This window comes from Telmatherina bonti, assembly GCF_933228915.1.
Source record: "Telmatherina bonti genome assembly, chromosome: 5".
NCBI classification, from domain to species: Eukaryota; Metazoa; Chordata; class Actinopteri; order Atheriniformes; family Telmatherinidae; genus Telmatherina; species Telmatherina bonti.
The window spans coordinates 36,546,217-36,570,876 of NC_136623.1; the positions used below are offsets into that span (position 1 = coordinate 36,546,217).

The window sequence follows — 24,660 nt, forward strand, 5'->3', positions numbered from 1 at the left end:
GTGGTTTTCGTCCTGGTCGCGGAACAGTGGACCAGCTCTATACCCTCTCTGGGGTCCTGGGGGGGGCATGGGAGTTTGCCCAACCAGTCTACATGTGCTTTGTGGACCTGGAGAAGGCATTCGACCGTGTCCCCCGGGGGCTCCTGTGGGGGGTACTCCGGGAGTATGGGGTACTGGACCCCCTTGTACGAGCTGTCCGGTCCCTGTACGACAGGTGTCAGAGCTTGGTCCGCATTGCCGGTAGTAAGTCGGATTCGTTTCCGGTGAGGGTTGGACTCCGCCAAGGCTGCCCTTTATCACCGATTCTGTTCATAACTTATATGGACAGAATTTCTAGGCGCAGCCGAGGGTTTGAGGGGATCCGACTTGGTGGCCTCAGGATTGGGTCCCTGCTTTTTGCGGATGACGTGGTCCTGTTGGCTTCATCTGGTCGTGATCTCCAGCTCTCGCTTGAGCGATTCGCGGCCGAGTGTGAAGCGGCTGGAATGAGAATCAGCACCTCAAAATCTGAGACCATGGTCCTCAGCCGGAATAGGGTGGATTGCCCTCTCCGGGTCGGGAGTCAGGTCCTGCCTCAAGTGGAGGAGTTTAAATATCTCGGGGTCTTGTTCACGAGTGAGGGAAGGATGGAGCGTGAGATCGACAGACGGATCGGTGCGGCGTCTGCAGTAATGCGGGCTCTGCGCCGGTCTGTCGTGGTGAAGAAGGAGCTGAGCCAGAAGGCGAAGCTCTCGATTTACCAGTCGATCTACGTTCCTACCCTCACCTATGGTCATGAGCTGTGGGTCGTGACCGAAAGAAGGAGATCTCGTATACAGGCGGCTGAAATGAGTTTCCTCCGCAGGGTGGCCGGGCTCTCCCTTAGAAATAGGATGAGGAGCTCAGTCATCCGGGAGGGGCTCAGAGTAGAGCCGCTGCTCCTTCGCATCGAGAGGAACCAGTTGAGGTGGCTCGGCCATCTGGTCAGGATGCCTCCTGGACGCCTCCCTGGTGAGGTGTTCCAGGCACGTCCCTCGGGGAGGAGACCCCGGGGAAGACCCAGGACACGCTGGAGGGATTACATCTCTCGGCTGGCCTGGGAACGCCTCGGGATCCCCCCCGCAGAGTTGGCAAATGTGGCTGGGGAGAGGGAAGTCTGGGCTTCCCTGCTTAGGCTGCTGCCCCCGCGACCCGACCCCGGATAAGCGGCAGAAGATGGATGGATAGACGTGAAATATCATTTTGTGAGGCCACTAATAAATGGAGGTCAGATTAACATGGAATACTGTCCAACAAATGATGTGGTTGCAGACATATTGATATAGCCTTCAACTAAAGTCTGGCTGATGAAGTTTGAGATGTTCATGTTTGGAGTATGAAATGTTTTCTTTTGCAAATGAGCTACATTATATGTATGTTTTTGTCATTGATTCTTTTTGTATGTGAGCAAGTGGGGGTGTTGAGATGTGCTCCCATCCTAACTTGTCACTAACCTTTTTCTAAGCAATGTTTGTTTGTGTTTTGTTTTGACACCATGATCACGCGACACACCTGATGGGATGATGAATGTCAGGTGTACTAAATAAAGGGCTGTGTTGGCGCAAACATGTTTGGTTCACAGAAAGAAAGAGTATGAGTGTGCTGTGCTTATGTTCACGTTGAACGCTGGATGAATTCTGCTAACATATATTAATTTATTATAAGAACAGCAAAAACACAACAGTAAACTGGATGTGTCTGAAACCAGCGAAACCTGTAAGCAGTCCTGAATGTGTGCCAAAACAAGCCTGGGATTTGTGTTAATCAAAGAACAACAAACCTCCCATCCCGGTGGAGGAGATAGATGTTATCTGTACATAGGCGTTTCATCCAGATGGATAGCATTTCATGTAACCTCCTTTCTACATCAATTCTCAGGTGTACCACCTCACCTGTCTCATCTCTCATTATGTTCCATTGTGTTTTGTTTTGGGGTTTGTAATTCTTGTCATTTTTATACCTGGTTTCCTGTTTATTTTGTAGTTTTTCTACTTCATGAGTTCTATTTCATTCCATATTTCCTGTTCATTAGTTCACCTGGTTTCATTTGGCTCATTTACTCCACAAGTGTGTGTGTTAGTGTGTGTGCGTGTGTGTAGATTTTTGGTCTAGTATTATTTTAAAAGACGAATGTTTTAATCACAAAACAACCCCTGGAACAAGTGATGCATTGCAATTTAAGGGTCACAGGGGAGCTGGAGCCCATCCCATCAGTCTTTCGGTGTGTTCAGACCAAACACGTTTTGACCATCCAAAACGCTCAAAATGCTGAATGCTCGACGCTGGTCACTAAACTGCCACTTTTGTGTCCGACGCCCAAAACGCTCCCAACACTCCTGCCGTGTGTGCCGCTTGTCTGGAGCGGCAAACAAGAGCCGCACTGGGAAGAGACCCGCCAACGTATCCTGCTACGTTGCCAAATCAGTAACATTCAGCTTTTTAGCAAGGAATGGTTATCCTAAATATTGCACGGAGTAATGACATCTCAGCCCCGTGTCTGGGTTCACCACAGAAATCCTCCAGGAGCTGCCAGCTGGTCGCTCTGATTGGTTAATGCTCCGCGTCAAGCTACCAAAGTTCAGCTTTGCCCACCTCTGGCTTTTGACGTGCGTTCCGCATGGAACGCCAACGCCCAAAACGCAACGTGACGCGAGAAAGCTCGACGCCCCCTAGACTTTACATGGAAACCTGCCGCTTTTGACGCTCAAAATGCGTTTGGTCTGAAAACACCGTTTGGGCAAGAGGCAGGGTACACCCTGGACAGATTGCCGGTCCATTGCAGGGCCAACAAACCACACAACAACCATTCATGCTCACACTTACTCCTATGGACAAAGAGTAACCAGTTAACCTGGAAGGAAGCCGCAGTACCCAGAGAGAACCACCACATACACCTCTGCATGAACATGCAAACATGCATCTACACATAGAGGCCACCATTTGAGGCTGTGCTAATCACTACGCCACCGTGCAGCCCACAAATATCAAATGTGTTGAGATAAAATATTTGTTTATCAAGATGTATAAGAAATTATGGTTTTGCTAAGACTATACTTTGCATTTTTTTTTATCTTTTTCTACAAAACTGCAGCTGGATCATGCTTTTTCTTTGACTCATTCTTTCTTGCTACCATACTCACCCTCTTTAACTCCTGACTCCTCCAGCTTTTCTTTTCCTCTCCACCGTACTACTTAATGTACAAAAAAAGAGAACTACTCTTTGCAGAGCATTGGTTGCCATCATTCACAGTGGATGGCCACTCAAGATTCAAGTTGTTCATAAATATCCCATCATTATTCCTTCTAGAGCTGCTGCTGCAGCCAAGGACACAACTCAGAGAAAAGACATAAAAATAATCAGAAATTCTGAAAAAAGTTGAGATATAAAGACAACATTGCCGCTGAGCCAATGTAAATAGAAGTAAATAGATTGATCCTGCATCCATCATGGAGGATCAATCCAACGGTTCTGTGCATGGTAACATTTGTGTGCATGTCCCATAAGAATGAGTGCAAGTAAAAACCAGCAAAGTAAACAAATATGAAAATGATTCTTGACTGCAGAACGACACGGTTACTTGACGGCATGTCAGGATCCAGACTTGAAGTTCTGCAGTTTGCTGTCCCCTTACCCATTACCATGTTTTTTTTCAAACCACATCAGAAATGAAAAAGACAAGCCAAAGTTGTGAATACTGCTTGATTTTATTTAAACTTGTGCATCAACTTCAAAGGGTAAACTGTGTGCACTGCATTGTTTACACAACAAATTAAAAATTACGTGTTCAATTTTAAAATACACCCTTCCATTTTAAAACCATTTACACACATTTGCACAGCACTGGATTCTAGCATTCTATTAGTAGTTAGGGGTGCAGCATTGACAATCGTCCTCCCTACTTGTGTGTACATGATATATATTTGCTCTAACCGGAATTAACATCAATATTCTTCTTTGTGAAGTAAAAATATCTTTCTCTAAATATGATTCCTTTATATGATAAAAATAGTTTTTTTTAAACTTCATCTTACTTCGCTAGAAGGTGGCCTCTGTTGGGGAGCAGAAAAGTAACTGACATGAATATAGACGATTAGTGAATCTTTAACTCCTGGGTGTGCATATGTATGAGTGTGTGTTGGCTCTATCAAGCCAACAAGGAACAGCCTAATGAGTTTACCCCTCCCCTCCACCTTCCCTGGCCATCACCATGGATCACACTCTTGGCATGTTGTATTTTGTGTTAATAAAAATCATTAGAAAATTTTGATTCTTTTCGTACAAAAACACTTTTTTATAGAAATCGCATTTGCACAAGTAAATGTAAAACTTTGCTGTGAAGAAAAGAAAAACAAGCCACAGAAGTACAAAATCAAAGAGGAAACTTGACAATAAGCAGATAAAATGAAACTGCATATGCTTGTAGAGCTGAAATCTGGTGTGTTCATTGAAGTAGTGAGAATTTAGTCCATACAGATATAAATAAAGACTTTCATAAATAAACGATAAATACGTTGAATAAATAGTCTGTGTGTTGAGTGATTGCTTTAAATTTAAACTTACCACTCCGACAGCCATGTGATCTACTGCTGCTCTGGTAGCTGCACCAGACATGTAGCTGTGCTGTAAATATGTAACTATGGTGACTACAAACATTTGTAAGGGTGGGAACCTTTACACTAATCATGATATGATTTACTCAGGATTGGGATGGTCATGATGTGATTATAAAACTGTTGTTCGAACACTTGACCACAATTTCTGTCCATGTGGAAACATAGTTTCTCATATTTGCTGTGACAAACAATGAAGAAGAAAGCTGGTTCACGTGTTAGTTGATGCAGGACAACTTTTGGTCCCCTCAGAGTTCCATCGAAGCTGCATCAGAGCCTAGCGGCCTATGGTTGATCAGATTTCAGTGAGAACGTTTAGAGAGTTCTCTTACGTTGTCCCCCAGCTATCGTCATTCACACATTTTGATTACATTTAAAACACAATGCCATGCACTGAACCCACAATGTCCTGTGTTGTAGTCCATTTCCTGTGTTTGGCTCGCTTGAAGTGAACTAAGACCAACTTTTTTAGGCAGACCAAAGTTGGTTTGCGCACTTCACCAAGCAAATGGACTTTCCAAGTAAATGACGCTGCTCATAAAACCGAAGTGCTTCCTCATACTTGTTTTTAATGCAGAGGGCACCAACTTGATGTCGTGTTAAGCCATCATGTCTGTTATGTCCATGCTACAGCAGGTCCAGGTGCTGCACTTCCCTAGTTTTCTAAACTTTGATTTATTAATTAACAGTTCAAAAGTAGATTTAAAAAAAACACTTGTACTTACATTCTGAATCATCCATGTCCACATTGTGATATATCTAAAAAGTAAGTTTTCCTTAACCCCTAAATATTACAGTGATTTAAGTCCCATCTATATGTCATGCTAAGGACAGTTACAAAGCCTTCCACCACATGTATCTTTCAAAGCAGAATCAGACTAGTACCACTGGAAGCCATGTGGGGCAGTGTTGAGCAACATAGCTGATGTGCAACCAATAAAGGAACAAAGAAGAGTCTTCAACTTTTTGAGAATAAACATGATCATTATCTCCTTCACTGCCACTATGTTTGCTCAGAAGAGATGTTTTGCCATGCCAAAGTAAAGGACACATGCTAGCATAAGGACAATGGGCGTACCTATTTATGGGGAGCAGAAATGACCATTTAAGGATGGTACATCCACTACTAGACCAGAGAACTTTGGATTTTGTTCTTGAGGCTGGGAGAACAAAATGACTTCAATTTGTTCCTGTAGCCTGGTTTGGAGGTACTTGCAGCTTGTTTTTGACAAATCAGCAGAGCAAAAGGTTTTTCATTGTGTGCCATCTGAAGATGACTCATGATTGCCTGGATATTTGAGGTGGATGCTAACAATGCATAAAAGTGAAAGGTTCAACAGGTCAGAAAGTATGAGAATCTATCCAACACACATGGCAGACTCAGATATGGCTGCTTAGACACCCCTGCCCACCATAAACTGCCTTTCTTACACTATGAAATAACAGGACCATACTTAACTTATACTTGTTATTGCCTCCTCAAGATCAAGTATAAAGCTATCTGTGCTGTAAGATGTGACGAGCTTTAGACAACACAAGAAGGACTTTCACAGGTACTGCTTCACATCCAGGATTCCTCTTCAACAGACAACAGGCAGTGGTGGTGACTGTTATCTTTTGATGAGTTCAGAAGATTATCAAGTTAAAATCTGCTCTACTTAGCAGTATGATAGTGAATCGGATCAATCGTTGCTAATAACAGCTAACAGCAGACTTATTATGATTACAATGGTGGAGAATCAGAGCGGATTTTTAACAAAGAATATGGCTAACTTCATGGCTGCCCCTCGCTGTCTGAAATCATTCATGGTTTGTGCACCTCCACAGAATCGTCCTCTGACTGCTGACTAATACATGGACATCAACAGCTCACTATATATTGCCCCTAGTTTTGCGTTTCAGCTTTAAATTCACCATATATCTTTTAAAATTTTCCCACTTCTTTATCAAAGACTAAAGGGTTAGTACTCTGATCACAAACAAATGATATCACTTATAGCCTGATGGATGACATTCAGTATATCAATTTTAGAAATCAATATCAGATGTGACTCAGCAATGTGTCTTTGTACATTTGGGGAGCATTGTTCAGCATCATATTCAGGGTTGGGTTTATTGTAGTTTTAAGCCCGTGTGGCTATCCTACTTGTAATACTTAAAAAGAAATATTCCTGTACATACTTTTGTCCCCATTCCCTCAGCTGACTCATCACGTTTAATGTGCTGCAGCAACTGAGCTGAGCTGTGTGAAGAAACACTGAGTGAGAGCATAGTTACAAGTCAAATTTTTTATGCCTGTTTTGAACGACCACCTCTTTCCCACTTTAAATGAATTTCATGTCACTCTTCAACTCAGAGGTTTTGATCATCCTGTCGCTGCATGTCGAGGTGGTAAGAGTAATGAGGTAACTCGCTGAAATTTCACCCAGGTTTAAGGTATTTCCACAGGAAATATTGTTGAATCTCTTATCCCTAACTAATTATAAAGAAAAAGCAAACATTTCATCAATATACTGCTAAACAATTCTACTCTATCTTTAAAATAACCACAGCGCCAACCATTCCAACCCATTGCTCACCTTCACCATTTACCCAGACCCTTTTCCCAAGTGTCTTTGCACACCTCAGTACAAGAGAGAAGGTGAGAACGTGACTGTGATTCACACTTTAGGCCATTGTCTCTTTCCCTGGCAGTCTTCGGTCGTTGAAGGTGTGCATGTTGATGACCTCCTCCGTTTTCACCATGACAGGTGGCTGGGGCTTGTGTTTGAGCCGTCGCTGGCACTTGAGGGAAACACGCAGTTCGTCCACCATCGCACTGCAGAAGGACCTCTGCGGGGGGAAAAAGGAGACATAGATTTCAGAACACTGCCTGTGTCCAAATAGTATGAGAAAGAAAACTCAGCTGTTCTGCATGGCAGTTTCATTTTGTAGTGTCATTCAATCATCACTCACCACCTCATTTTTAGAATTAAAATTGGGGAAAATTGTGAAATACACAGTGTAGCAGGCTGGGAATCAAGGATATGCTGGATGAGAGCAAGGAAAAAGGAAGCATGGAGGGATATGGAGGTTCATAGGCTGTGCAATTTGAAAGAAAAGGAATGATTCCATTCATGGTCAAAATGCACCAGCAGTGAATTTGTAGTCATTGCTGTTCATGCAGTGTTTTATGCCTACAGTGTACAATACATAACAATATTTTCTGGGCTTCTAACATGTACACAGTTGTATTCTTGCTACATATTTTCTGAGTATAAAGGCAAAGAACATTGGCTTCTCCCGTGTGACATACTAGCAATACAATTTCAGGGAATCAAACAACCCTTGCATAAAAAGCCAAATGGCCAAAGTGGCTGAATCTGTACATCATCAACTGTCACTATGTCCAACTTGTTTGTTTTCACATAAGTCTACACAAGTACATTTTTAAATTGATGTATCTGTTCTTCAAATGAAAACTTTTCATAGTTGACATTGTACATTTTTTTGTACAACGAGTGTCTGTAAATATTTAAAACTACTGAATAAGTTACTACATATAATAGACCCATACTGGCTGGATGCATGCCCAAAGGATAAAAAAGACAGAAGATGGGAAATTGTGCAAAATTTTCCATGCAAAGGTACAGTTTTCCACTTTTCCTGAGTGGAAAGATTTAAATGAAGCAAAGATGACTTGCAGGGCTGGACTGGGACAAAAAGTTGGCCCGGGCATTTTGAGCCGAGATCGGCCTACCAGGCATTGGTGGAAAGACAATAAAAGTTATGAATGAAAACAAACTATCTTATGAGAGTGCTTATAAACTGACTTGTTGATGTATGTGTACTTGTCTAATAAACTAAAAGTAACAGTATCCTCCCTGATATTTCTTCAATAATGTCAGTCTCATCTTCTATAACCAGATACCAAAAGTGGGACATTCCTTGGCATTACTATCCATCATATGTCTGTGTTTTTCAACCACTATGCCGGTGTGCAATAGTGAGCATAGCGTCAGTTGTGACGTGGGACATTATCTATTTTGTGTGCCTTTGTGGTCTAGTACCTGGCAGAATCATGTGGTCGGCTAGTATTCCATACTAGTAGGTGGCAGCAGCCGGTAGCTAATTGCCTTATGCTTGGAGACAAGCGAATGATTGTCAGGAAGCCTTTACGGTGGCATTGTTTTTCTATTGTCGTATGATCGTCGTTTGCGATCTTGGTTGTTTTTAAGAGTCATCTGTCTTGGTTTGTTTTTATTTTGTGGAGTTTATCCCTGTGTGTATTCTGTTCAGTTTACTTCCTATTCCCTGATTCTGGTTCCTGATGGTCACACAGTCTTCTCATTTTGGAACTATGACTGTATGATCCAGGTTTTCCTTGTTCAAGACCTGCTCATAGTGTTGTGTTTACACAAAGTCCTGGTTGTTACTGTTCCTGTTTGTCTCTGGTTACCTTGCAAGTTTCAGTTAGTAAGTTGAGGTTTTTTTTCAATTTCCCAATTGACAGCACTATCTTTGTCTATAAATTATTGGTGATAAGGTCATGAAAAAATATATTACCTTTCTTCTAAAAATGGTTTTTAATCTTAAAAACTGCTATACCAATAAACACACATTTCTAGATTTGATCAGAGTGGTGTAAGAACCAATGTGAAAGCAAAAGTGGAAGCAAAAAGATGAAAACTGAGGATGTACTATAGACTGTGCTGTTAACTAATACAAGCGCTGTAGTCTGGCATAAAAAACACTATTGCATCACATTGTTAGTTTGATACTTAAATAATTTTTATCTGTATTGCAAACACACAGTTGATGAATGTGTATCGAATATTCTTAAGTCTCTCTTGCTGCAAACACCCGACTTTACAGTTTTATCCTAAGATACTGGAGACTTTTACCATAGGGGGCCTGGCTGCCTGGAATAACTGATAAAAAGATACAATACATTTTTTTCTGACTGTTGATACTTGTCTGAAGATTAGTCTTACCATTAATCAAGAGAAAACTTGAGCATACCCAACAGTTCATCTTGCCAAATTCTGTTTTTCTGAGCCACCTCTTGGTTACCTCCCTGTAGTCTTTAAAGCATGTCATTGTGACACTGAAACATCAACACATTTAAAAGTTTCATAAAGATTGCTTTAATTAGCACCATTTGTTATCCCCATTAGCAATTTCCCTGCCAATGAAAACCACCCATCATAATGCTGCCAGCCCTGCGATGGACTGGCGAGCTGTCCAGGGTGTACCCTGCCTGTCGCCCAAAGCCGGCTGGGATAGGCTCCAGCTTCCCCGCGACCCTGAATTGGAATAAGCGGTTCGGAAAATGAATGAATGAATGAATAATGCTGCCACCAATATGCCTCACTGTGGGCGTGAGTCCTAGAGTCAATATTGCATTTGCATCCAACTTAACCTTCCCTAATGGCCTAAAACCTTCATTAAAATCTCATCTGACAAGACATGAGAGGATTAGGAATTAGCTGTTGCTGACTGTCCTTGGAGACTCCAAACAATTTTTTATGTTTGCGGATTCTCCAATGACTTTTAGTAAACTAGAAATTTTGTGTCTTTTTTTTTTGCTCATGTTCGCTCTTTCATAAAGTCCAGTTCTGCGGTATGCCCAGCTTTCAGTGGTCTGATTGGCGGATCCATCTGTCTCTGCTGCAGAGCATTCAGACAATTCAGTATTACCTTTGGTCGTTGTCACTCTAAACAATGTCTTGATTTGACCATCCTACATGGAGGGCTGGAGTCAACTTGTTACTCTAGTGGGAACAGAGTATAAGACTTTTAAAAAAAATTTTTTTATTAATGATAAGTGCATTGTAACGCTGTAGTTTATAGTCAGCCAAAAATTCTCTATGTAACATGGAAGAAGCTAAACTTCCATTGACTTAAAGTCAGTTCAGTTCAGTCCAAAACCTTTGTTATCTTGCATAGTCCTGGGAGCTTGAAGGTCCTACGCAGTATCTCAGCTGTTCCTAGGGTGGTACTTTTCTGGATGGGAATGTCTGATGTTTCACCTGGTATCTGTTGGAGCCGCTTCTCCAGTGTGGGGGACACGGCCCCCAGTGCTCCGATCACTATGGGTATTGCTCTTGCTTTCCCCCTCCAGGCCTTCTCCAGTTCTTCCTTGTACTTCTCCAGTTTCTGCTCCTTTTTCCTAATATTTCCATCATTGGGGATGGATACATCGATCACTAGGGTTTTCCTCTGCTGCTTATCCATGATCACTATGTCCGGTTGCTTGACCAGCACCATTTTATCTGTCTGGATCTGGAAGTCCTAGAAGATCTTAGCTCTCTCATTCTCCACCACCTTTGGGGGAGTTTCCCACTGGGACTTAGGGGTCTTCAGTCCATATTCTGCACAGATGTTCATGTACACTATGTCGGCTAATTGGTAGTGGCGCTCCATGTATTCTTTGTCTGCCAATCTCTTGCACTCGGCTGTGAGGTGCTGGATTGTTTCAGGGGCTCCTTTACATAGTCTGCACCTGGGATCCTGCCTGGTAAAGTAGACCTGGGCCTTGATCGCTCTTGTGCTCAGCGCCTGCTTCTGTGCTTCCATGATTAGTGCCTCTGTGCTGTCCTTCAGCCCAGCCCTCTCCAGCCATTGATAGGACATGTTTATATCGGCCACTTCTGTGATCTGCCGGTGGTACATCCCATGCAGGGCTTTTCCTCCCATGCTGGTTCTTCCATCTCGTGTTCTTCCAGACTCCTTTGCCTGAGACATTCACTAAGTGCTACATCCCTTGGTGCCCTCTTCCTGATGTATTCGTGGAGTTTGGATGTTTCATCTTGGATAATGGCCTTGATGCTCACTAGTCCCCGGCCCTCTTCTTTGAGCTTAGTGTATAGTCACTGGACACTGGACTTGGGGTGGAACTCTCCATGCATGGTGAGCAGCTTCCATGTTTTAACGTTCATGGTCTGAGCTTCCTTCTGGGCCAGCTTATAATCCCAGCAGGGTATCAGATCACTGGCAGGGTGTAGCTGTTAATTTCCCATATCTTGTTCTTACCTTTGATCTGACATCTCAGTACTTGTCTCACTCGTTGCAGGTATTTAGCTGTGGCAGCTTTCCTTGTGATTTCTTCATGGTTGACATTTGCCTGTGGTATGCCCAGGTACTTGTAGCTTTCCTCCACATCTGTTATCCTGGCCTCCGGAAGTGCAGTGCCCTCCGTATTGATTACCTGGTTGTGCCCTTCTGGAGTTCTGACAGTTGACTAACTTCCTTTCGAGTTGCCTTGATTCTGGTTTCTAACCTCCTCTTCCATGGTGCCTCCTTCTTGCCCTTGATGTTATGTCAGCCAAGCTTCTCCATGATCACTGTTGCTTTACAGTGTATCAGCTCACTGGTTTCTGTGATGATCATGGTAGGGATTGTACTTATTTCTGCATTCACCTCAGTTAGAATGCTTTCTGCTGGTACATCACTAATTCTTGCCAGTGGGTGCCAGGGGTGGCTCACTCTCATTTTAGCTATGATGCTGTCTCTGAGGCTGATTATTCCCTCACTTATCTGTATCTCTGGGGCTCTGTACCCAGTCTCAGTTAGGGAGTTGATTTAAAAAAAAAAAATGGAGCAGAGCCATGGAATGGGTTGGTGAAGCGGGTGTTAGTTTAATTTAAGAGAATCTATGCACAGTGACTTGCACATTTTTGCTACTGGGGCTAGACTCAAAACATCCGGGGCTAAAGCCCTGGAAAAACCGTCTGGCAACGCCACTGGTCTTGCATATGGTTATGCAACAAAATTGAAAAGTACTATAAATACACAAGGGCACCAGGAGAAAAACAATATAAAGCTAGAAACATAACATAGGTTTACTATGTTTGTTATGTTCGATATATTAAAATCATATCCACTATCCATTCTAGATTGCACCATCTGATGGCAAGAAATTGTAGTAGCTCTGACTTGCCATCTTGAATTTTTTTAAGTACAAAATTTTCTCATATAGATATTAGCTCAAATTAGGTCTTTTTTTCTGAGGATTTCACGCCAGTACAGAGGGTGTGCTGCAAGGGAGATTTTTCTGCATACTTTTGGCTCTCTCAATACTTGTCATGATAAGTCTCCATGGCAACAAAAGACTTGTTTGCCACCGGGATATACCAATTAAACACTCCGAAGTCAGGATTATCAGCGAAACAACACATCAAATCCCAATGGAGTTGTAAAGAAAGAGAAGAGGATGCAGAGTGGGAGTGAGGTGGAGGAGAAAGCGATGGAGATTTAAACCATTTCTTCCAATTGTTGTGATGGGTAACGTGAGATCGCCAGCTAACAAAACAGATGAGTTTGAGAAGCTAACAAGGTCTCAGAAAGAATACAAAGAGTGTAGTGTGCTTCACCGAGACATGCCTGCATGAACACATCCCTGACTGTAATGTGTCTGTACCAGGCTTTAAAACGGTCCATGCAGATCACAGTAGACAACCCAGCGGAAAGCTAAAGGGTGGTGGAACAGCAGTGCTGGTTAACCATTCTTGATGTCATCCTGCACATGTTACTGTCAAGGAGAAGATATGCACAAGGGACATGGAACTGTTAGCTGTGAGTTTCCGTCCATATTATTTCCCCAGAGAGTTTACCTGTGTTATTCTGGTAGTGGATTATATAATACCTGGCACCGCACCAGACACAGCCTGTGACGTCATCAGCTCCGTCGTTGCTCGGCTACAAACAATGCATGCAAACTCATGCATGGCGATCTCCGGAGACTTCAACAACGTCTCCCACTCTGCAACTTTACCAACATTCCAACAGTTTTTTCAGCTGCTCCACCAAAAGATGTTGGACTTATTTTATGCAAATATTAATAATGGATACAGTTATTCTGCCCTGCCTCCTTTAGGAAGATCAGACTATAATCTGGTTCTTCTCACCTCCAACAACAAGTCCATCATTCAGCAGCAAATACTCATCACAAAGACTATCAAAATCTGGTCTGCTGAAGCTGAATATGCTCTTAGAGGAGGCTTTGAGGCTACAGACTGGAACGTCCTCTGTGAACCTCATGGAGACAACATCAACGCCATGACTGAGTGTGTGACAGATTACATAAACTTCTGTGTGGACAGCATCGTCCCAACAAGAACAGTGAGGTGCTTCCCCAATAACAAACCCTGGATCACCAGTGACCTGAAAAAGCTGCTGAACATCAAAAAGAAAGCCTTCATGGATGGAGACAGGGAGTTTTTGAGGGCAACACAAAAACAACTTAAAATACAAACTAAGAAGTGCAAGGTGGACTACAGGAAAAAGTTAGAAAGTCAGCTCCAGCAGAATAACGTGAGGGATGTGTGGTCTGGAATGAAGAAGATCACCAGCTTCAAGTTAAAGGGGGACCAGCCTGATGGAGGTCTGGACAGAGCTAATGAGCTGAACATATTCTTCAGTAGGTTCAGTTCACCCCCTACCTCCAGCTTAACAGACCACATACTCTCCATGAGCCCACTGCTTTCCTGCCACACCTCCAATCTATCACCCTGCAGCTCAGTCATGGACCAGAACACAGCTTCATCTTCCTCCACATCAGGACATCCTGAGACCTCCACCTTGTTTGTCTCCTGCAATCAGGTCAAGAAGCAACTTGAGAAACTGAACCAGAACAAGGCTGCAGGTCCAGATGGTGTCAGTCCCAGAGTTCTCAAGACCTGCTCAAAACAACTATGTCCGATTCTCCAGCACCTTTTCAACACCAGTCTGAGATGTAATAGAGTCAGAGTGCTGTGGAAAACCTCCTGCCTTGTTCCAGTGCTTAAAAAAAACACAACCAGCTGAACCAAGTGACTACGGACCAGTTGCCCTGACATCTCACATCATAAAAGTCTTGGAGAGACTCTTACTGGCTCACCTCAACAAGAACGTAAACACCTTTCAGGACCCATTACAGTTTGCATATCGTAATGGACTTGGGGTTAAAGATGCCATCATATACCTGCTCCAGAGCACACACTCTCATCTGGACCATTCTGGCAGCACTCTGAGGGTCATGTTCTTTGATTTCTCAAGTGCTTTTAGTACCATTAAGCCTGTTTTGCTATGTGAGAAGCTCCATAAATTACAGGGGGATATCTCCACCACCACCTGTATCTATGACTACCTCACAAACAGACCCCAGTTTGTGAGACTGAAAGGTTGTGAGTCTGAGATGGAGGTCAGCAGCACTGGTGCACCACAAGGAACTGTACTCTCGCCATTTCTCTTCACACTGTACACCTCAACTTCCAGTACAACTCTGAGTCCTGTCATCTGCAGAAATACTCTAGAGTATGACTCTGCCATTGTGGGGTGTATCCGTGATGGACAAGAAGCAGAGTACAGAGAACTGGTCAGTCAGTTTGTTAAATGGTGCGTTAACAATCTTCCCATGTTAAATACTAGCAAAACAAAAGAGATGATTGTTGACTTCAGGATGAACAAGAATAAACAAAGCATTGTTTCTGTCCTGGGAGAGGAGGTGGAAGTGGTGGAGGAATACAAGTACTTTGGAGTTCAGCTGGACAACAAACTGGACTGGAAATGCAACACTGACTACATCTACAAGAAAGGTCACCGCAGACTGTACTTCTTAAGGAAGCTGAGATTGTTTAACATCTGCACCAAGATGTTGCATATCTTCTATAAGTCTGTTGTGGGGTTAGAGTGCAGTCAGCTTTGCAGCATCTGCTGGGGTAGTAGCATCAGAATCAGAGACTTGAAGAGAGTCAACCAATTGATCAAGAAAGCTTGTTCTGTGCTTGAAGTAACTCTGGAGCCACTGGAGCTGATTGTCCAAAGAAGAATGCTGAACTAGCTGATGAAGATGATGGAGGATTCTTCATGCCCTCTCAACAACACAGTGAAGAAACAACAAAGTGTGTTCAGTGAGAGGCTTCTTCAGGTCCGGTGTAAGACTGAAATATAAAGATCATTCCTGCCAGCAGCCATCGGCCTCCGGAACAAGACCCCCTCCAGTTAATTATCTGCTACAATATTGAATTTCCCTTTGGGGATTAATTAAGTATATTTCCTTTCATTTCATTTTCTAATAAACAGTAAGAAATGGTAAATTCCCTGGTTCCATGTATGAAGATGTTGGTCTAAGTATTGGATTTTTTCATACACAACCAGCTTCAGTGTTTACAATGAAGATTTAAAGAAGAGAATTAGACTTTGCAGGCTGCACGGTGGCCTAGTGGTTATCACTGTGGCCTCACATCAATAAGATTACTGGTTTGATCCTTGGCTGGGGTGTGGTTTGGACAGTGGCCTTTCTATGTAGATTCTGCATGTTCTCCCTGTGTATGCATGGGTTCTCTCTGGGTACTCTGGCTTCCTTCCACTGTCCAAGGAAATGCATGTAAGGTTAATTGGTTACTCTAAATATCCCCTTGGATTGAGTGTGAATGTTTGTTTGTCTCTGTGTGGCCCTGAGAGGGTTTCCAAGCTGTCTAGGGTGTACCCTGCCTTTTGCCCAAAGACTGCTAGGATAGGCTCCAGCTTTCCCGCGACCCTTCGTTGGATTAAGCGGTTAGGATACTGAATGAATGAATCAGACTTTGCTGGAAAAATCATGAAAACATAGATCCATCTTGACTTGAATCAATTCTTCAGGCTACTTCTGGTATAATGATGGTGGTGGGGGGTACCAACATGGCATGGTTTAATCACCACAACCTGTATCGTTGCTGACCACATTCATACCGTTTTGAGTACAGTGTAGCATCCTCTGATGGATACTTCCTGCAGGATGATACATGTCACAAAGCTCACATTATCTCTAGCATGACGATGAGTTGACTGTACTCCAATGGCCTCCACAGTCTCGAGATCTACATCCAACAGAGCAGCTTTGGGATGTGGTAGAACGAGAGACTCTTATCCTGTTGTGTTGGAATGGAAGATTCTCATCATAATGTAGTGAAATGGGAGATTCTCATTATGATGTGATGGAACGGGAGATTCTCAGCATTATGTAAAGCAACTGTATGATGTTTTTAGGTTAATCCACCCATTTTTTACCGCTTATCTGGGGTTGGGTTGCGGGAGCAGCAGCCTAAGCAGAGAAGCCCAGACTACCTTGTCCTCTGTCATATTTGCCAGGGGGTATCCCAAAGTGTTCCCCGGCCAGCCAAAAGATAGTATCCTTCGAGCATGTCCTGGGTCTCTCCTGGGGTCTCCTCCTACAGGGGTGTGCCCGGAACACCTCACCAGGAGACATCCTGACCGGATGCCAGAGCCACCTCAACTGGGTCATCTTGATGCCGAGGAGAACCCTATCTCTGAGGAAAAGTCCAGCCTTCCTGCAGAGGAAAGTCATTTCACACCCCTGTATGCACAATCTCATTCTATAGGTCACTACCCTCAGAGTCTGCATCACTGCTTCATTTTTCCCTCACCCATGAACAAGCCCTAGAGATATTTGAACTCCTCCACTTGGGGCAGGACCTGACTCCCGGCCCAGAGAGAAAAATCCACCCTATTCCAGCTGAGGACCATTATTTCAGATTTGGACATGCTGATTATCATCCCAGCCACTTCACACTCACAAATCACTCAAACAAGAGGTGGAGACCACAACCAGATGGACCCAGCAGAACCACATCATCCACAAAAAGAGACCCAATCCTGAAACCATTAAATCAAATCCCCTCAACACTTCGACTATGCCAAGAAATTCTGTCCAAAAAAGTTATGAACCGAGTCAGTAATAATCGGCAGCTCTGGCAGATTCAAACCCTTACTGGAAATCAATCCAACCTACTGCCGGCAATGCAGACCAAGTTCTGACACCTGTCATACAGGGATCAAACAGCTCGTATAAGAGGTTCTGGTACCCCATACTCTCAGAGAACCCCCCACAAGAGTCACAGTCAAATGCCTTGTCCAAGTCCACAAAGCAAGCGTAGGCTGCTTGGGAAAACTCCCACTGTTCTGCGACCAGGACAAAAGGACCCTTGAATAGACCTTACCAGGGACGCTGAGGAGTGTGATCCCCCTGTAGTTGGAGCACAGCCTCCTGCCCGCCTTCTTGAAAAGGTGGACCCCCAACCCAGTCTGCCAGTCCAGAGGTACTGTCCCAAATGTCCCCCAATGCTGCAGAGGCATGTCAGGACACTTCAACAGCATCCAGACCCTTAAGAATCTCTTGGTGAATTCCATCCACCCCAGGGGCCTTGCCACCAAGGAGCCTTTTAACTACTTCAGCAACCTCAGTCCCAGAGACAGAAGAGTCCACCCCTGAGTCCCACAGCTCTGCTTCCTCATCAGAAGACAAGTTAGTAGGTTTGAGCAGGTTTTCAAAGTATTCCTTCCACTGACCCATAAAGTCCTGGGTTGAGGTCAGCAGCTCCCTATATCCACTGTACACAGTGTTGACAGAGCTCTGCTTTCCAATCCTTAGTCGCTGGATGGTGGACCAGAGTTGTCTGGAAGTCGTTCTCCATGGCCTTGTTGAACTCCTCCCGAAATCCTTACGGCCACAGCTCTGGCTGACCACCTCAACAATAGAGACATGGAACACAGTCTACTCAGACTCAATGTCCCCCATCTCACTCAAGACATGGTTGAAGCTCTGCTGACGTTGGGAGTTGAATCTCGCTCTGGACTTTGCCAGACATTCCCAGCAGAACCTCACACCCCATTTGGGCCTGCCAGACCTGACCGGCTACCTCCCCCCCTCATCTGAGCCAACTCACCACCAGTTGACAGTTCTGCCCCCCCCCTTCACCCGACTGTCCAAGGCATGTGGCCGTAAGTCAGATGATATGACCACAACGTTGATCATCAAACTGCTGCCCAGAGTGTCCTGGTGCTAGATGTACATATGAACACTCTTATACTCTTAACTTCAAACATACTGTTCATTATGGACAATGTATGAGAAGCACAGAATCCAACAACAAAACACCACTTGAGTTTGGGGGGTGTGGGGGGTCGACATGCCTCCCAATCACTCCCTTCCATGTCTTACTGTCCCCCAGCAGAGCAAGGGAGTGCAAAGAGGTAGGCCCCTCCTACACTCCCTCCAAGGACCCCCAGTGGGTCCTGCAAGAGTGAGTACTCTGAAATACCATTCAGTGCATCAGCACAAACAACAGTCAGGAACAGTCCTCTCACCCAAAGGCAGAGGGAAGCTACCCTTTTGTCCACTGGGAAAAACCAACATACAGGCATCAAGCCAGGGGGCAATGAGAATGCCCACACCTGCTCTTCACTTCTTACTGTGAGCAACCCCAGAGTAGAACAAGGTCCAGCCCATGTTGTAGGTACTGGATCTAGCGCCCAAACCATGCGTCAAGGTGAGTCCATCTATGTCTAGCCAGAGCTCTTCAACCTTGCGCAAAAAGCTCAGGCTCCTTTTCTTTTCTTGCTGCTGCCCATCTCAAATTGCACCTAACCTCTACAGCCTTGCCCCCAGGTGGTGAGCCCATGAGAGGTGGGGCCCGTGTAACCCTTTTGGGCTTGATCAAGCCCCAGGGGCAAATGCCCAGCCACCAGATGCTAGTTTTTCATGCCCCACCCCCAGGCCTGGCTCCAGAGTGGGGCCCCACTGACCCGCTTCTGGGCAAGGGAACATTTATCCCCATGGTTGTCATCGTTACAGGAGTCGCTGAGCTGCTCTTAGTCTGGTCCCTCCCCTAGACACCCGTTTGCCATGGGTGACCCTATTAAAACCTCCGACAACAGAGCTACTAGGATCTTCAGGACACACAAACCTCTCCACCACGATAAAGTGATGGCTGTATGTCAATAAGGAGTGAAATTTCTGAGGAGTATTTCCAACTTTTTTGTTCCATGTCAAGAATCAAGGCAGACTTGGATGAACAAGGACCTACTTGACTTTTATGTTGTGACTCAAAGAAAATTTAATGGTTAAACTCTTTAAGAAGATTTTTCTTGACATAAACTTTTAATTTTACATTTACTGGGGTAAAATATCATCTAGGTCTTTGTAAAGCCATCCAATGGATAAAATTTCCATTCCACATCCACAGCAGAAGAAAACTGTTCAGTATCAATACATACATACAATCTTATCTTCATCTACATTTTTTACATTGCACCAGGTAATCATGTAGCCTTCTGAAACAGTCTATCGATTTTTCTCCCCTGTAAATGAAATGGCATGGCAGTCGTTTCAACAGCAACAGCCATACATCTTCAGGCTTCTGGGAACATTAGGCCCACTCTGCTTACACACAGGGGACACATTGCAATCATAGCTGCCTGCTGGTGGCATTTTCGATTGATGGTGGCTGCTTAGGGTCACTGGATTACAGAGTCTTTATGATGCTTGACAATCAGCTGCTGCTGTACAGCCACATAACACAGTGAGACATCTCAGAGGAGGGGTCTTTATGCTGAAAGGAATAGAGGGTCATACACCCCACACTGGGAGCAGACATCAAAAGAAAAAGGCATATATTTAGTGCAGGTGTTTGTTCAAACAGGCTTCACCATAAACATGAATAATGTATATGATGGGGACATTTTGTATGCAGGAGCATGTAGGTGGATATTATTTAAAGCCCCATTCCAGGAGTTATTCATTCCCTATAGGCTCATCTATTTTCCTCAAAGTCATACATTTATCCAATTCCACCATGACAGAAAGCAAACAAAGACCTCGTCTGGTTTTAAAAGACGGGTTTGTTTCACCCTATGTGATTTCTAAACAAACTGGATCCATTTCTGATATTTGGGTCTGAGACATGGAGGTTTACATTTACAGCCAAGAAAAGAACACAATCTTCACCACGGGAATAACACAAGCTAACCACCTCTCCTCGTTCTTGCTGGTGTCTCAATTTATCCATCTTTATGACCTTCTGTGTGGAGAAAAGTACCAGGGTTGCTGATTGTGACTATCTGTGACTGTTTGAGACCGGTTCAACCATTTCGATGTGGACGTTACATCAGGACGCTTCTGTGCCTTCAGTAATGGCTCTTAACAAGGTTCCAGCAAAACATGAAATTTATGTTTTATTTCATTATAATATCCAGTTTTTTACAATATTTATTTGAATTCATTCCTCCTTCTGCTACACCAATGTTTCTTTACAGCTAAATAAACCTCAGTTGGAGAAGTTTAAAGTGCTCCTTTATAATGAAGCATGGGGTGTGTACAAAATGGGTCATATCCATTAAAAAAACAAGATGTTGACAGATGATGATGCACTGCAACACGAGGAAAAGGAACTTTGGCTTTCAACAGGCAGGACTGTATTAATTAAGAAAAGAAATATGCAAATCTAAAAAAGTTCTGTTTGTTTGAAGTTCAGTCATTTCCACCTTAAATCTACCATGTTTTTTAAATTTTTTTTATTTTAACACAGCATTCATCCAGCAAGTATCTTTTAGGAAATTTTATATTTTACAGAGAACCTAAAAATTGTTTTTTGACTGTAATGACCAGAGCCGTTTCTAGCTATAGGCGGACAAGGCAAATGCCTAGGGCCCCCAAGCCACCAGGGGCTGTTTATTAATAATAAATGGCTTAAATGAAACAAATTGCAATAGAAAGCAGTGGCTGTTTTTTTTTTTTTTTTTTTTTATTGCATTGTGAAGTCATTGCAATTAGGGAGGCAATTGGCTCAGGTGGTAGAGCCCCTTGTCTTGTGGAATACATGCATTGGAGGCACAACCATTAGACAGGCAAACAGCTGTCATAAGAACACATCATTGATAACTTTGCAAATAAAAAAAGCCAGGAAGCAGATATTTTGAGGATGATACACTGTAACTGTTGCTTTGAATAATGTGTATTATTATTAGGTTTTATGCTGATAAGTGTAAGACTAAGGTAATTTAGGATTACTTTTGTTTACTTTTCTTCTTCAAAGTAGAATTTTTTCAATAAATACTTAATATTTTCTATTTATTGATATAATATAGACATTTTTTTCCCTTGTATTATATATATATATATATTTTAACAGTTTAACTTGCTGAGTGGCTCAACTTAAAGACCTTTACCTGTTTTGCTCAAGAAGTGTAATAGATGGTGTTATCTTAGTAGACCATCTAAAACACAGGTGTCAAACTCCAGTCCTTGAGGGTCAGTATCCAGCAGGTTTTTGTTGTCTCCATGCTCCAACACACCTGACTGAAATTCCTAAATAGGTTGACAAGAAGGATCCATTTGATTTGAATCAGCTGTGGTGGTAGAAGGAAAAAACTAAAACCTACCGGCATAGGTTTTTTGTCAAAAACCTGGCGTTTGACACCCCTGATCTAAAGGATTAGGAAGCTCTTCATCATAGTTTGACAAACTAGAGGCCCCCAACAGCATCTTGCCTAAGGTCCCCACAAAGCTAGAAACAGCCCTGGCAATGACTGTGTCAGGTAAATGAGTTGAGAAAGCTAATAAATACTGACGAAGCTTCTTTTTGTCCCTGTTGGCAGTGAAGCATTTCAGATCTTTGCACAATATGGTAAAATATAGGTACCAACGGGTCAAGTGCTCTAATAAATGCTTTCCTTACTGCACTCTAAGATGACTTGTCATGAATTGGTGCTAAATAGTAACCTTCCTAAAATTTCTTCCAAGTGTAAATGCTATATTTGTAGTTATTCGCACGTCACATCTTCCCATTCTGTAGCTATCCTTGGCCCATCATTGAGTATGATAGGTATATTTCTGGTCAGCATAATCTATAGATAGGGATGTATTCCATGATTCATTATGCTGAGCCTTGTGCTGATTTCCTGAAACAATGTCAGAACATTTAAGACAACTACAGATTTAGCTCATTTGTTAAAAGTGCAGCAATATGGCTGAGAAGATGATATTTATAAGTACATGGAGTTGATTTTTTCTCAAAAAGCTAAATTATTTCATATATGGCTTCTATGTTCCAGTAATACAAATTGTGTATTTATTACGTCTAATCGTGAAAACAAACCTGTGGTAAAATGTAGATTAGACCAAGCAGGCAGGTTTTTATAGATTCTCTCTGAGCAGAAATATCTTTGTGCATGTATGTGAATGTGTGTGTATGCTTGTGTGTGTGTGTGTGTGTGTGTGTGTGTGTGTGTGTGTGTGTGTGTGCACACGTGCATTCAGATACATGCAAGTATGTATGTCTGTGCTGGTTTGATGAGATGGCTTCCTCACACACAGCTGGTGGTCCCTGCATTCGGACAGCCAGGTTAGTCTGCAGCAGCCTCAACAGCAGGCATGAAGAGAGGAAAAAGCAGCAGAAGGAAAAGCAGAGGGAGGAAGAGGAATGGGAGGAGGAGGCAGAGGACAAGCTGAGGAAAGGAAAGAAAGGAACAGGTGCCAGAGGAGAAGGGAGAGGAGAAGGAGGAGAGGGACAACCATGGTAATCATGGAAAGGTCCATTTGAACCCTGTGTGGTGACTTTAGAGAAAATTAGGTGAGTGGAATCAGTTTTCTGACAGACTTAACTTCAATTAGCAAGAAACATAATTTCCTGTAGTTACTCCTGCAAAAATATCAGACACACTGGGTTTTCTTTTCATTTACCGTTTACACTTCCATCTCTTTAATTCCTAACGTCTGAATTTATTTACAATTATTAAAAAAAATTATGACAAGGACAAAAGGAAAAAGGCTGGAAAATAAATAAAATCACACTCATTTAGATATAATATTCAGTTAAAGATTTTACCAAGTTAATGAATATATATATAATTAAAATAAATATTAAATATGTACAAACAAATAAATAAATAAATAAATAAGAAAAGAAAAAAATAAAAAGGCAAATTTTCCAAGTTTCCAAGGTATTTAATTAGTCAGATAACAGCTCATGAATCTATCTACTTATCTACTTATCTATCTATCTATCTGTCTATCTATCTGTCTGTCTGTCTGTCTGTCTGTCTGTCTGTCTGTCTGTCTGCCCCATGTGGGATGGGCAGATCAACAAATCTCAGTCTCGGTACATAAATAGTTTGTAAGTTATTAAATATTTATTCTAATTTGAATAAATCATTTAACAAGTGCAATCTCTCATGTCTGATTTTACAATCTATTTAGTATCTGTCATAAAACACCTAGAGCATTGACACGTCTGTGACCAGTTCCTCCGCTGTATGCGGGGGTGTATGGCTCGTCCCTTTACCATTATATGCCTCATGGTTTTGCTCTGCTTTAATGTTACAGAAGTAATAAAACAAAGTGAATGAAAAGATGTGCAGTAACAAATACATCAAACACAACCAGAGATAGGAAGCTAATGGGGTCTTGAGCCAAATATGAGACACAACACAACATACAGTTTGTTTGGACGAATGAAAACTCTTCACTGAGAACCACAACCAGGGGACTTTCTGAACTTCTGCGTTTAAATGAAAATGAAATTAAATGAAAAATACTTTATTAATCCCCAAGGGAAATTCAATTAAAGGGAATAATGGATGAATAAATATTTACAAAGGTCTAAAATTAGACCAAAACACAGGTTTTAAAAATATGACCTTTATTGATAAAAAAAAAAATTAAATGAAATTTAATGAAATTATTGGATGGAGTTGTTCACAGGTTCCATTTGGTCTGGAAACTGAGCTTAATTTTTCTGGGACTCATGGCTTTTAACATGTTGAAATAGTTTAGATATATTTCTATTTTTTCATGAACATTTTATGAATTAGTAAGAGGTGTTGTATTTCTTTAAATCTTAATATTTAATATGGAAGAAAATATTTAAGTTTAGATTATTTCGGTATGGATGTTGCCTGAAATGTCTTCTTGTTTTTTCAGTGAAGCCCAGACGGTGTGCATCATGTCTGAATGTCATGTAGAAATGTCAGCATCGAGTACTAGTAGAGGAAGTTGTGTGAAAACCAGTTTTCAGTCCATTAAGTTTACTAACCATTAACTGTGTATAAACATAAATGAATCCTCTTTTGATTCAATAATTTTATGGACCAATTCTAACATATATAACTTTCTTTTTTTTCCTGAAATGACCTTTTCTGCTTTACTGAATATGTCTGAATAATTCAGTTTTACTAAATGAAACTTCCAGCAAACATGCAAAAACATCAATAAGTGGGATGCTCAAAGAAAGAAAG

General features: G+C 42.5%; 1 protein-coding gene across 2 annotated transcripts in view; it reads right to left on the bottom strand.

Annotated features, from left to right (window-relative positions):
- Positions 1–7,210: 7,210 nt before the first annotated feature.
- LOC306756473 (glutamate receptor ionotropic, kainate 2-like) overlaps positions 7,211–24,660 on the bottom strand; it is a gene marked incomplete at both ends in the record, with an annotated part of 320,056 nt that continues 302,606 nt past the window's right edge. Inside the window, one exon of one of the 2 annotated variants that reach the window (XM_079241205.1) lies at positions 7,211–7,461. In XM_079241205.1, coding sequence (XP_079097331.1) covers positions 7,211–7,461 — 251 coding nt within the window. The remainder of the gene's footprint in view (positions 7,462–24,660) is intronic. The other variant, XM_079241206.1, reaches the window with a different exon arrangement.